Here is a 14,896-nt window from a genome sequence, read left to right on the forward strand (position 1 = left end):
CCAGCATTCCAAAATAACCTCCCCATCTCCCGGACCAGTGACGTGCACCGTGTATGTGACCCGAGAGAACAACCAGGCCCTGTTTCAGGATCAGATAAAAAATCAGAAGTCCCTTGCCAAACAAGCAGCTTACATTACATTTCTCAACTGCATCATGTTAGTAAAGGTCAATGGGTTGACTTTTCATGGAAAGCAGACAAGAAAACCTTCTGGTTCTCCTCGAATTATTAATATATATGTATTATAGAAGTGCCTGCAAGCTCCAATCTGCATCAAGATCATACTGTCCTAGCATTACACAAATATACAGCAAAGCCTTGTCCACCATGATTGATTGCATTGTTTATGCTGTCCTGCAGAGTGGAACAACATACCGTAGCCTTTCCTCGTGGGCACCGTGCCAGCAGTTTGTGTTCCAGCATGTTTAGGCAAGGCTAGCTTAGGTTTCTGAAGCCGTACCTTTGGGAAGTATCCTTATACATAACCGTATCCACAGAGGAGTTTTAATGCTTTTAGACATTTCAGTACCAAAATCACGTTCCTCCTTGACACTTTCAAGGGTCAGCTGTGCTAAGGAAGCTGTCCTTGATCCTGAAGAACTGGAGATCTGAAAACAGAAATGACAGCTGATGTCTTGGAGAAATAAAGCCTTAATTGCCCTAAATCACAAAGGACTGAAAAGGCTGTATGACTGTTCTCAGAGTCTTCATTTTCTCAGTCAAAGAAAGCATCTTTTCTCAACTAGTGTGCAGCATTCTTTTCATTTAGCTACAGCTTCAGATGGGGCTAATAATGGCTGGAGCAGAAGATGAAGTAACTAATGAAGTCTAAGTTCTTCAAGAAAATAACTCAGAAGGGCTTCAGAATACGTTTTGGAGAGTAACTGCAGAGTGCCCTTGTCCGTGTTGCTTTGGTACTGGAATACTGCTGACAGGTAGGGAAAGCCCACAGTGATGTGTCAAAGAAGATCACAGATTCTTATCTGCATTCAGCTGCCTTCAACATATTTCAGTATTGTTTACTTGGTGAGTAAGCTGGGTACCACTGGGCACCCACTGAAGTTTAGCTTGAGAGGTCAAGAGGATCTGATGCTAGCAAGAAGACTACACTGTTCACAGCATTGTGTTCTTCCTTGAAAAATATATATAAAAACAAGATCAGTTTTGAAATGCCACTTTCATCATTGTCAAAACTATCAAAAACTGCTCTCCATCAGAGGAAAACTCAAGGCACTGAAGCAGCACAGTCTGAAAGGCAGGGAGGACCAAGCACTTCTTGGATTTGGACCAGGCTAGCACTGGTAGCAGTCAGTCGTGTAAAAGACAGGGCAGAAAGTTGTGAATTGCAGCAACATGCTCCTCCATGATTTACCCAGACATGCTGGTGCCTTCTTCAGGCTCCTCTGGTTCCCAGCTGTGCTTCACCCTTTCCATGCCTGTGTCGGAGCTCAGGAAGCAGCTGCCGGGTTCCTACTTCAAAAGTGGCCTCTTGCTTCCAGGAGTAGCAGAGATGGAGCGTTACCGGCATGGACAGTGTCTAGAAGTAACACCAGTTAGAATGGGCTTGATGCAGACAAACCCCTTGGAAGACTGACCTGCCAAGGCTCTGCTACATATATGAAAATACAGGGTGGTTTTTTTTTTTTTTTTCGGAAGTTCTTAACTTGGCTGCATTTGGGAGTTCTTTATTTTTTTTTCCACAGCAGCAGTAAAAGGCCCATCTGTGACAGCAGAGTGACCACCTTGCCAGTTTTCATGGCTCTGCTCCAAACCACAAAGGCACCAGAGTTTCACAAATGCTTCCAAGAAGGATTTTAATCCGGGCACAGCACTCCCCTCTGCCCCTCATTTTCCAAACTGGCTGAAACCGCTATACCTGTGCACAAGTGTATGTACGTTCACGTAGTTGGCCTGAGTCAGATGCCAGGCATAGAGAACGTAGCCCAGCAGATCGCTATTTCCATTTTCATCAGCAAATAAAGTATTATAAAACTTTTAACAAAAAGATTTTACAAAAGGAATTGTTCCAGAGATTTAACACCACACAGGACTACAAGGCTTGGTTTACAGGGTTTACTGGTCAAGACGGATGACTCCATTATAGTGGATTGCAGACTAAAAGCTTGGCTTAGTGCAAAAATGTATCTCCAGCTTGGAAAAAGGCAGATGGTTTCAGTCTCCCTGTGAAGTGAGTTGCAGAAAGTTGTATTGGTTTCATGAGTTCCTTACTGTTCGAGTTGACACTCAGTTGGTTTATTACTAGTCATAAATGCACTCACACACTGTTGTATGCTTATGTTATCAAAACCAGCTTCATCTGAATAACTGCTATCTTTCATTTTCAGAGATTTGAAGCCAGAAAATATCCTGCTAGACGATTATGGTAAGTATCAGAGATTTACAGAGATTCTTTTGCAGTAAAATAGATTAAGTTAGTTTTAAGGATACGTATTGCACAGAGATAAATAGTGCTCTGAACTAAATAAGAGGCTCAGCATATACTAATACTGCATCCTGGGGTGGGCAGAATGCGAGGACTCATACTGTACAACAGGGTGTGTTGTAGAAAGTGACTTTGCTGGTGGTGCCTGCCTTCTTTCCATTGTTTTCCTGTCCTCATTGTTACAAGTCTAACAGAACATGAACAGCACCGTGATTTCTAAATCTGTGCTCCCCACTCCATTTCAAAAGTACTTTCATCCTTTATTGAGCCAATTCTCATTTTACACAAAGCCAGGTACCCGTTTGTTGCTGAGGGCAGTGATAATCAGATCTTACGCTGAATTACAGACCAGATGAACCCCTTTAGCCATCAAAGAGTTTCAGAACTATGTCAGCCCATCCATCCACTGTGATCAGCTCAAGATACTTCCCCACAGTGAGCCACTCATTATCTTTTTCTGGTTTGTTTTAAAGCGTATAATGCAATCCACTCTAGTCCATAGCCTCACTGCTAAAATTTCACTGCATTATATCACACTCAGGAATTCCTCTTTTATTTATCAATGAAACTGCTCCAATTCTTGTGTGTTCATTTCCTGAACGGTAAATTGCAAGAATATTGTGGTGACAGCAGTTGTGGTTTTGAGCAAATTTATTATATCTACATTTGTGTTGTTTTGTTTTGTTTTTCCCTTATAGGCCATATTAGAATATCGGATTTGGGTCTAGCTGTTAAAATCCCTGAGGGTGAATCGATCCGTGGAAGGGTAGGAACAGTGGGGTATATGGGTAAGTCTTCAGCAGCTCATCTTCTTGACATAGCGCTAAGATTACCTGGGCTTTGGAGGCTTAAGAAAAAGAACTGTAAGATGCTCGGCTCCCTCCAGTTCTGTGAACTCTCCAGTTCTGTGCAGCAGCCCTCCAAAAATATTGGAGAGGAAATCAGGAGTCAGGAAAAGGCTGGAGCACAGCAGCTCCTAAAGAGACTGGTCTGTATTCCTAAACCAGCAAGGAAAATAAAAAGAATACATACAACAGCAAGGATTCTAATGTTTTTAGCATAGGTTCGTTTTAGTAGTTTTATGTGCTTAAAGGAAAGAAACTGTTTCTTTCTCCTCGTTACTTTGCTTAGTAGTTAAAATGTGTATGTTTATGATGAAGTTGGTCAATTTACGCATCTGTTTTGCTGTTTGGACAGGGGAAGCTACACAAAAGAAGGGTAAAGATTTGACATTAATTTAACAAAAAAAAACCAAAAACCTGCTCTCCCTAATTGAACTTGATCTGGTTTTGAAAATGAATGTAGTTATTTTCATGCATCCTGTGGGTGATCATACTTTGTGGAATAAAAGTTGTGTATATTTATTCGACTGAATAGAAACTAACTGATAGGAGTCACAGTTATATCATATCAAGACTTCAATGAAATCAAGCATATCAGCTGTCATTCCTAAGTTTTGTTATCTCAGTGTGAGTCTGTGTACACACTAAGGCTGCCGCTGTCTGTAACTATGTACAAAAGGTTTGATGTCTGCAAGGAACCGACCGTATGCCCAAGGCACATTGGATGTTTGCAACACAAAAGAAACTTATTTGTTTTTAAAAGTGGGGATAAGCTATAAATTGAGTGCGATACAGAATCTGCTTTTGGATAAATGTCCCCATCATTTACAGGACGTATGTCATTTCTTTCCTAAATGAATAAGCCTGGAAACACTCTTAAGATTGACCCACCCACCCCTTTTTTTCTTAAATTGGTTTGGCTTGGTAGAGAACTCAGAAGAGAGTGTGAACGTGGCACATAGTATGACATGTTGAGAAAGGAACATGGCATGTAACATGCTGCATGTCCTGTAATGCAGTCAGTAGAAATCATGAGGAATTTTAACATTCTACCTACTGTTCACTCTTCCCACCAGTTTCAAACTTTGTCATAAGAGACATCTTTCTCCCCCACAGCCCCAGAAGTGTTGAACAACCAGAGATACACACTCAGCCCTGACTACTGGGGACTGGGCTGTCTCATTTATGAAATGATTGCTGGGCAATCACCATTTCGTGGAAGGAAAGAGAAGGTGAAGAGAGAGGAAGTGGACAGAAGAGTTCTGGAGACTGAGGAGGTGTATTCCCATAAGTTTTCTGAGGAAGCCAAGTCCATCTGTAAAATGGTAAGGGGCTTAAAGGCACAGTGTGGCGGCTTTGTTGGGAAGCTGTTTCTGACTAGTCTCAGAGGTAACGTGGTACTGCAGAGGGCCTGCAGAGACAAGCAGTAATCAAGCTCATCTTTTGATGGGATGACTGCATTCTTTACTCCTTCAAATTGTGTTTATTTGGGATTTCTTCTTCATGAGATTCATCACAGTCATCTTGAGTCCTCCCTGAAGTTTTATGGCCAAGGGAGCGGTATCTATTCTCACGAGACTTTGAACATTAGTTTGTAGTCAAGAATGCATTTCTGTGTTTTATAATCTTTGCAGAAAAAATAAAAAGGACTCGATGATGCAAGACTTGCAGCGTCTTCTGCAGGGAACTGAAAACCCCACGCTTCCATTGTGTTTGGAGGGAGCTGGGGGTAAGCAGGACAAAGATTATACAATGAAATTATTGTGACACTCAAATGTTGTCCCACCCCATCTCACTAACTTTGTTAGCAGCTTTTCCCCAGGGTGCCAAAGCATCCAGCTTTTGTTAATAGTGTTGAGCTGTCCTTTAAAATGTTTTCTCACCCTTTCAGCTGGGAGTCATTTTCGTAGCACAATAGCCATGTCTGACAATGGAAATCCTCAAACCCTCAGAGAAATCTCAAAGCTGTGTCTGAATTTATCAATGTCTTGTCGACATCCATCTTTAGAAAGCTGAATTGTAACTTGGAAAGGGATGTGGCCTTATTCTTGATTTGTTTGTTAAAGGATGAAGTCTCCTTTGGAGACAGTGACATATCCATGTAAACTGGTAGAGAAAGAATGAAGGGAAAGAAAGATCAACAAATAGGTAGTGAGTGTTGCAGCAATATCTTGTGCAATAGGCAGGCAAACAACATATCAACAACATTCTGGCTGGCTGGTTTCATGAAAAGACACTGAATTCTCCTTGCAAAGCAATAATGGTAGCATTGCCAAGTATTATGTGCCTGGAAGTCATTAACTCACAGTGCACCATCACATTGCTGAATCCCCAGGATAGCAATTAACTGACATCACTCTTGATAGATACTTCAGGCCATACGCTGCCCTTAAACCACAATTCAGCACCTCCAGTGAAGTTAGAGTGAAAGGATCTAAGACAGCCACAGGGTCATGCGGACCATTTCATGTGCTCAAAAAGTCTGCCATCTTTTCTTTAGAAGCATCTCAGCTCATACTGGGTGAAGAACAGTCTGCTGGAGTGGCAGAGTTTGTGCAGTTCCAGGTTCATGTGCAGTTCATGACATGAAAGTGCCATGAAGAAAAAAACGATACCGTCATTTCTTGTTCTGTAGTTTATTTCAGGCATGAGGTATAAAAGAATAAAAAATTTTTTTGCAGATAAATGATCAAGTTGATAAGAACTTAAATGGTGAGAATTCGATGTAGCATCGATGGGAAGGTGCTGAGAATGACTTACTGCTCCCAGGGGAACAGGCAGTGAGAGTCAATGTGTTGTAGAGGTCATTTTAATCTTCACGCCACAGAACAAAGCCCTGGTTTCAGGGAACCTCAAAAAATCATCTGTTTAACTCCCTTGCCTCAGGGAGGCACAAACTATGTAAATCACTCCTGATATCTTGGTCATTACTGCTCCCCTGTCCAATCCTGTTCTGTTTCTTCAGGTAGTTTGTGCAAACTCTTAATGGATCCAAAGACAGTGCTGCTCTTTGTGAGCAGTAATGAATTACAATTGCTGTGTTTTAAGAGTGGGAGAGCCTTACTCCTGACACTGACACTGGAACATGAGATTTTCCATCCAAAAGTCATTTTGTTCAAGTGATTCTTCAACAATCCATGATTCAAATATATTCTCTCAAATTCTTTTTGCTCTTTATATTGAAAACCAGAACTTCGTTGCTTTGTATCAGCAACTTATCAAAGAAACAAGAAAGCCATCATTAAGCTTTCATTATACCTGCAAAACAAAGCGTGAAGTTGTAGTACAAAAATCCAACTTAGGATGTCACAAAGATACAAAATAAAAGGTTTTCTTATAGTGGGCTTTCCAGGCCAAGAGTGAGGAACGTGTCTCCACCATGTCCACCATGTCTCCAGATCTTCTCTTCAGATCTTACTCTATGGTCTGATAGCATTACCGTCAGGAAATATATTGTCTTTATTCATTCACTCATGAAAACGCCTTAGTGTCACCCCATGTCAACCTTCCCCTCCTGGATGTTTATGCCCTTTGCATTTTTGCAGGCATATATCATAGCTTCCATTAATCATTATCCATCTGATATTTCCATATTTCATTTTCTAAGTCATTTCCCATAAATCAGCCCTCATTTTGGACTGAAATAGAGATGAATAATAAATAATTAGGAACAGGGGCAGCTGACTTTCTGGGAAGCTCCCCAACCCATAGTTCCCATATAACATAACAACTTCATGTTTTGTTTTGTTGTTTTTTTACTCTGAAAAAACCCAGTCTTTCTAGGAAATGCTCCCTGTTTGTCATTGCTGTGACTTGTACTTCACTGATGCACATGCATGTTTCCCCTGACAAGTGCAGTCTTGCATCCAAGGTTGTGACTTGAAGCACATTCAAGCCAACAGTATTTGATGGCCCTTATTGGTCTGCCTTTCTCACTCCTATAGTGTCCTGTTGCATCTGTGTTTCCTGCAGACTGGCTTTTCTCTTATTTCTTACTCCTACAGTTCCCGCTTTAGTCCACAAAAGGGATCTCTGACTGGAGGGTGCAAGGAAAACAGAGCCAGACTGTTCTCAGTGGTGCCCAGTGACAGGACGAGAGGCAGTGGGCACAAACTGAAACACAGGAGGCTCCTTCTGAACATCAAGAAATGCTTTGTCTCTGTGGAGGCCGTCAGCCTCTGGAACAGGCTGCCACAATGGGCTGTGGAGTTTTCAGATCTGAGGACAACCGGCACTGGATGTGGCCTTGCTCATAGCAACTCTGAGAAGGAGTTCCTGTGAAATCTCCCTGTTGGATAAAGCTGGTCTTCTTCCACACTGGCTCATTTTAGCACATGTGGGGACAGCCTGCTCCTGCACCTCTAAGAGTTCCTTCTTCAGGAATCTTCCTAGGCACCTTTCCCCATCAGGACCATCTCCAGGACTGTCCAAACCAGTTTCCTAAACAGCCCAACATCTGCCTTCTGGAAGGCTAAAGTAGCAGTTGTGCTGCCCCTCCTCCTGACTTCACCAAGAATAGACAGATCAATCATTTGGTGGGTGCTGTGCCCAAGATGGCTTCTGACCACTCTCTCCCACCAGTCCCTCTCTGTAAACAGCAGGTCTAGAGAGAACCTCCCCTGCTAGGCTCTCTTACTAGCTGTGTCAGGAAGTTATCTTCCACATGCTCCAGGAATCTCCTGGACTGTTTCCTCCCCAGGCCCCATGGAGGCAGCAGACTTCCCTATGGGAAGGATCAGGTCTGCAAATTGAGCCTTCAGTTCCCCTCAGAAGGGAGTGTCCTATGAACAAAATGAAGTCCTGGAAAAAATCTCAGATGTTGCACAGTTGGAATCCCCAGATGGGATCAAATTTTGATACTACAGAGTTCTTTACATAATGAAAAAGAACTTTGATATACACCAGAGCTACTCAGGACTTTCCTTTTAAAGATCTATTCTAGTCAAGCTTTGTCTGAAGTCTAGACTAAATCCTTACTTACATATATCCAGTACCATCTGGAGCCTTTATTACCAGGTTATAAAGCCCTGCCGCTTGGTATCAGCTTCAGCTATCAACTTCAAATGCATGATTGGATGACCTAAGCCATCTTCAAATCTGCAGCATTGTGAATCCTCCATAGGCTTTGGCTGTAAAATTAGACTGAAACTGTTTGATTGGATCACTGCATTGCCATCCTAGGAGGGCTCATCATCAGACTGATGTAGCTGCTTTTATCCTGCTCTGTTCATTTTAAATACATACTTTGAAAATGAATTAAAAAACAAAGACCAAAAAACCTGCAGAGATGACTCAAAACATACAACTATCATCCCCATTTTCTTTCCCTGGAGAGATTCCCAGATGGGATGCACATTGCAGGCTCACATGCAGGTTTACAATTACAGAATTCTTCTGGAGCTGTTACGAGACTCGTTATTCTTTGGAGAAAAGAAGTGGTTTTCCTTCTGAAAGATGCTGTAGTCCCTCCTATGTCAGCATCCACATGAGGCATCTAGATTCATTTGTTGCCATTTCTAGAGCTGGCTTCCTCCAGTGCTTACCAAAATCCCTGAGCGTCTTATTTTCTGCTGTGCCTCTCCAGGAGCTCTTCTCAGGAGAGCTGTCAGCATCTCTGGACAACCTTGTCCTAAGCAGGGAAGCTGCCTGGCTCCTAGTTCCCAAGCAGGAGGATAGCAAGGCTGATCTACTTGATCTCCTAAAATGCTGCTGCTTCTCTTCAGCCTTCCCAGAGCCATTTGCCTCTTGCTCTCTAAGCGATCGCCTGCCAGGAGCTGCAAGGCAAAGCTCTGACTGCCCTGGCTTTCACTTGTAAGGAGTATTAAGAGCACTGGTAGGACTCCCAGGGGCTCGGTACCGTGGCAGTCTCAGATGCTCGGGAAGCCCAAACCACTGCTCTGACGTGCGCGGCAGCAGAGTCTCCCTTGGGCAAGCAAGACCGGGGAGTTTTGCAAATCATTTCAGTGAGCTCTGTCTGCACAAGCCACGTGGGGAAAGCACGAGAGAAGACTGAATCACAGAATCACAGACTGCTACACCGCAGCTCTAGCGTTGGAGCAGGAAAGCAGGATACGGGAGAGAAGGCAAGACGTGAACCTTTTTTCCCCCGGGGCACCCAGGTACGACAACTCCCTGCCCCGCAGAAGAGCCCCCAGCACGGCTCCGAGCCCGTTCACCTACGGGGACCCGTCTGCGGGTTACAGGCCTCGCCGCCCGGTGCCGTGCTCCGCAGCTGCTCTTTCCTCTGCTGCCCCCCGGCGGCCGCCGGCCCTCCTGGCAGTCGCGCTCCACTCGTCCGGGGCTGCTCCAGCCCTGCAGCTCCAAGCCCTCGCCCCTCCCTTCCCAGCTGGTTGTGGGGGCAGTGGTGGGCCCGAAGGCCGCCCTACAGCCTTGCGTTAATGCCTCGGCACTGAGCGCCAGCAGTCATTTAAAAATCAGAGTATCGAGCAGCGTGTGCAGACCTGTCAGCCTGGCTGCGTGCCTGTCTCCAGGAGACACCCTGCTCACGGAAATGGACTGGTGTTTTTATTTCCTCATGCATGGATTTAGGCTTTCCCCCACAGCAGAGACTCCAGCAGAACTAATCTAAAAGCTGTTGTAAACACGACTGTCTTCAGTATACACATCATTTTCTGTTGCACTAAGGCACATGTTATGCATCTCCTTTAAGAGGCAGCTGAAATCTCCAGGCAGATTACAATGAGCTCTGAGTTACTCTGCTGTAGTGAGGGGAATACCATGCAGACTTCCTTGAAGTTGAATGGAAGGAATAAATGGAAACAGTTTTGTTAACCTTCCCTTTTCATTGCACTGCCTGCAGTTGGTGGTACGCTGAGAAAGGTCCTTTCTTAAGACACTGATTTAGCCTGCTTGATTCTATACACATGATATAAAAGAAGAGGCATTCTGCTGAAGAATTGGCTGTATACTCTCTTTTCTTATCCACCAACTAGTATGTACCAGAAGTGATCTTCCACTTAACTGTTTTCTTGCAGTTAAGTTATTTAATCCATACAAGGTCCTCCAGGATCTGCCATCCCTGTGTTTGTGTATATGGACCTGCTTATCTCACACACTAAAGCAGCTGAGTTTGGTCAGTCTTCTTTGCTCCATTATTAGTACCCAGCAAGTAAGCAGCATTTGCTGGGGTAGGAATTGGTGGTGCATTGCCCTTCTCTGAAACTAAACAAAGCTGAGCTGAGGGTGGCTACTGGCTCTGGTGCACTGAGCCATCTTCTGGGTGCAGCCATGTAGTGCTGTGGACAAAACAGCCCTTGGCTTTAGAAAGATGGGCCCATGAAGACGTACTAGAGTATTCTGCTGTGAATGGAGGAGAATATCATTTGGTAGTGAAGTAACCCAGCCTGAGTGGCACAGGAAAATGAGTATTCTTACAAGAGTGCAATGAAGAAAAGAAAAGGAAAGAACAGAGAAAAAGCACATGGGACTTACGAATATACAGAGTATGAGAGTGTGCCAGAGCTCGTCTAGAAAGTGTTTGCAGAAAGTAAGCAGAAGCAGCAATCACTATTTTGGCTGCAAACACTTTACAGCAGGTAATTTCCAAAGGGTTGGGCCAGCACTTGGAAGAGTGGTATCCTAATCCATTTAAGTTTGGCCATTAAATAGCAGCAATTACAATTCTCCTCTGCACATCCCTCTGGGCATAGTCAAAAGTGACTGGAGATGTAAATACTATTGAGGAACTCTTGCTGTTCTAACATTTTTGCCCATCTTCTTGGCACATTTCAGCTCCTCGCCAAAGATGTGAAGCAGCGGCTGGGCTGTCAAGGGGAAGGTGCAACAGAGGTGAAGAGGCACCCTTTTTTCAAAAGCATGAATTTCAAGCGGTTAGAAGCAGGAATGCTGGATCCTCCCTTTGTCCCCGATGTAAGTGTGATTGGCGGAGCACCCATGGCCCATTTCAAGAGATTTGTTTCTAAAACTTCTATTTCTTAGAAATGTCGTCACTGTATCTGTAGGTACCAGACCTAGGGAGATGTGATAAGCAATAGGGCTGGAGGGGGGAGGCTGGGAAGGAGAGCTGCTCCAGAGACATGGGTGCATGCGTGGTGGTTGGGTCCCTATGAAGGGTGTTAACCTGGATATTGCTTCATTCCCATTAACTTTACAGTCTTCCTGTATGATACTGGAGGCACCACTTGTAGTATTCATATCTCAGTTCCCAAACTTTAAACTTGGAACCTTTGTATTCCCTTGTCTGTAGTATTAGTGCAAGAATTATTAGTGCTCAGGACCACACTATGCAAGGAAAAACCACCAGTGAAAGCCATATGAATACATATAGGTATACAGACAGATACACATGCAAAGGTAAGACCAGAATTACAAAGTCCAACACTCCAAAGAGCTGAGGAATGCACTGGATTCTTATTAAAAAAAGATACTTGTTACAAAAAATCTGAAGCAGGTTCAGATATCAAGTGTCACCTCAGGCAGAGTGCTTGGACCTGAGATAGTGCTCTGAACTTACTCATGGGGAATAGAACCCAACTCTGAGTCCTTGCTCAGGTTTATATGCCAGTCTTGCACATACTGAAAGTCTTTGTTGCATTGGCAATAAGAAAAGTTTTCCCACCCTTTTGTGGTATAGCTCTCTACCCCAGCACAGAGTTATCTGATTATTTCCCTCCTGCAGGGCTCTCTGTCTGGCTAGGCCTCCTGTCCTTAAAGTTCCCATATGGTTCTGAGTAAACACTGCCATTTTAACGTATTATGAAAAGTAACATCTTGGCAGCTCTCATTCACATTGCTGCAAACTCAACCAAGCCAAAGTGGTTTAAAAGCTACAAAAGTTTACTTTAGCCGCTCTGGTTTTGCTTTACATTTTACTATGTGGCCTAGTTATTCCTGCCAATTAGCCCATGGTGTTACGACCTGCTTTGGTGGGAAGAAATAGGAGACAAGCTACTATTTCTTTCTGATGTAGAAAATTAGAAAATTCTGGGCTGAAATTTGGGATTCGCCAGAGTGTATTAAAAGCTTAACTGTGGCATGTAAGGCCCAGAAGGCACCTCTTAGAGACATGTTTGCTGAAGCCGGGGCACATAAATTTTTATGGCTATTTATTGGGAGCTCAAGAGCTGGCCCTAATTTAAATTGTTTGGCACTTCATCCATAGATTTCCAAGGCTTTACTGAAGTCAGCTGAATCGCCCAAAGCTACATAGCCGTGGCAGAGGATGTAATCTAACCCATATTTCTCCATCTTCCTCTAGACTTCTGTGTCTGTGGATTGCAGTCATTAGAAAGGCAGAGGGATGCAGCCTCCAACAAATAAGACTTTAATCAGGAATTAGTTTGATTTATTTGATCACAGTGCTGAACTCTAGATAGAATACTGCACAGTCAGCACACTGGTCTTACAGTGTCTGTACCCCGCGTTGACAGTACAGTTCAACCTGGGCTTGATTTTGGTGGGTTCGGCGAGTCCCTCAAACCACCCCTCAGTGATGATACATGCATCAAAGTGTAGCTCTGTGTTGCTGACGGAAGCTCTCTAAGCACAAAAAGGACCACGCTATATCAGGTAGCTCGTGGTGACTTGTTCTGTTTTCTGAGGCTGCCTGATGGAATATAAGCTAAAAGCACCTCGCTGCAAAGTGTCCTGCCAGTAATCCCAGAAAATTAAGTAGTTTAAAAGGTGAAGCCATTTGACTGTTTATTTGAAGAAATGCAGCCAAGTTCAAAGAGTTAATAGAGGTGATTCTGGACAGCTTCCAGCAGCTGAGCTATTAATAAAAACAATGGAGAAATGCCAAACCTCTTCTGTTTTCTTTAGCAGTTGGAATACATTCCTTTAAATTCTTAAACTGCAAAACCTGCAGCTATCTGAGCAGAACTCTTCTGTTTGAGGTTCCTTTTCAGAGCTGTCCCCAGTATGTCCCTCAATATTCTGTTATTCCATCTCTAAAGGAACACGCTGAAGGTTTTGATTTTTATTTTCTTGTACTTTCTGTCCTTTTCCTCTCACCTCTTTGCCATATGCTGTATGGATGACTAAAACCCACTTTGGCTGCACTGATGCTTTAAGGACTTCAAAGTGAGACTCTTAACACGCTTAAAGCAAAATCAGCCTTTGATGATAAACATGCGGGCAGAGCAAGTCTAGAGAAGCAGGATGCAAATAGTCTCTTGTTGTGAGCCATTCTCACTTTGACTGAAACTGGAAAAAAGCACATGGTCAGACTCAGAATTATTCTTTCTTTTGCTTTTTTCTAATTCCTCCGCTGAGATAGCCCAGAGCTGTGTACTGCAAGGATGTGTTAGACATCGAGCAATTCTCCACAGTGAAAGGAGTAAACCTGGACCAAACAGATGATGATTTCTATTCCAAGTTTTCCACAGGATCTGTGTCTATTCCATGGCAAAATGAGGTAAGGATGTGTCATAGTAAGATGACTCCAATAAAACCGCTAACAGATGTTTTCAGAGAAGCTGTATATTTCTAGTAATATATAGCTACTGGATAACTTGCCAGACTCTAATGACTTCATGAGTTACAAATGGCCTCTTTCAAGATCTATAATGTACCACAGATGTCAAGTTCAGGTGGCTGTATCTGTTGGCTGTGCTTATTTGTGTAAATTGGCAAGGAACCTACTGTACTTCCTTCTCCTGTATTTCCACTGAAGTATTTTGACAGCATCTCAGAGGAACTTCCACAGGATGGATGGAGGTCCTAATGGGAAGCTCCTCCATTTGCAATCCTCATCTCACCTATTGTTTTGTACCTGCAGTAGGTCCCAGCTGCAGCCGTTTCTGCAAGCTGAATCTTGAATTGTTCCAGCGTTTTCTGATCTGACTCTTTGATTCAATTTGATATGAAAACAGAATGAACAGTTGATTTTGTAAATCCAACTCTACATCAAACAGCAGATCCCCTTGTGCAGCAGGGTGCCCAAGGGGATTTTGTGAGTATATCTGAATTTACCTAATATTCTCCATAGTAGTAAAGAAAAGAATACAAAATTATATGGGGCAGCCTGAGACTGATGTGTAAACACGCAGAGCAGATTCAGCCTCTGTTTTTCATACCACATATTTATCTTCCATAGCCACTAACAGGAGTTCAACTGTTAACTTTCCTAATATATTGCTCAAGCCATTGATGGCAGCTGGTGATCCCGATCCTGACTTTGGACAAACTGGTACTACTGGAATATATTTAATGCAGATGTATCGCTTCTTTCTTATTGTATTGCTCTAGATGATAGAAACGGAGTGTTTTAAAGAACTAAATGTGTTTGGACCAAATGGTACTATTTCACCAGACCTAAATAAAAGCTATCCCCCGGAGCCACCCAAGAAAGGACTGCTACAGAGAATATTTAAGCGACAGGTGAGATCTTTTATGACTAAAATCAGGAACATTGGTTTAGATGGCCAGTGTCACATCCATGTTCTGGTGGTATTTTTCCTGTAGAGAAGGCTGACTGTTACAGTTACCTGGCAGCTTCCTGACTAATACTGCATAATCACAAATTTCCTGCCTATTTCTCGTGATGTTTTCTTTAATGACCAGAACGTTTGGGTTTTTTCATCAGCTTTCTTTCCAGTGGCTGAAAACTTCATAGTCAAACTATTTTTCAG

The 14,896-nt window shown here is 43.2% G+C and overlaps 1 protein-coding gene across 1 annotated transcript in view; it reads left to right on the forward strand.

Annotated features, from left to right (window-relative positions):
- The window catches only part of GRK5 (G protein-coupled receptor kinase 5), a 157,984-nt gene that overhangs the window by 137,078 nt on the left and 6,010 nt on the right, over positions 1-14,896 (forward strand). Inside the window, exons 10-15 of the mRNA XM_072339932.1 lie at positions 2,345-2,382; positions 3,141-3,230; positions 4,401-4,609; positions 11,037-11,174; positions 13,543-13,680; positions 14,514-14,645. Of these exons, the coding sequence (XP_072196033.1) occupies positions 2,345-2,382; positions 3,141-3,230; positions 4,401-4,609; positions 11,037-11,174; positions 13,543-13,680; positions 14,514-14,645 (745 nt within the window). The remainder of the gene's footprint in view (positions 1-2,344; positions 2,383-3,140; positions 3,231-4,400; positions 4,610-11,036; positions 11,175-13,542; positions 13,681-14,513; positions 14,646-14,896) is intronic.

Source organism: Excalfactoria chinensis, chromosome 6 (genome assembly GCF_039878825.1).
Source record: "Excalfactoria chinensis isolate bCotChi1 chromosome 6, bCotChi1.hap2, whole genome shotgun sequence".
NCBI lineage: Eukaryota > Metazoa > Chordata > Aves > Galliformes > Phasianidae > Excalfactoria > Excalfactoria chinensis.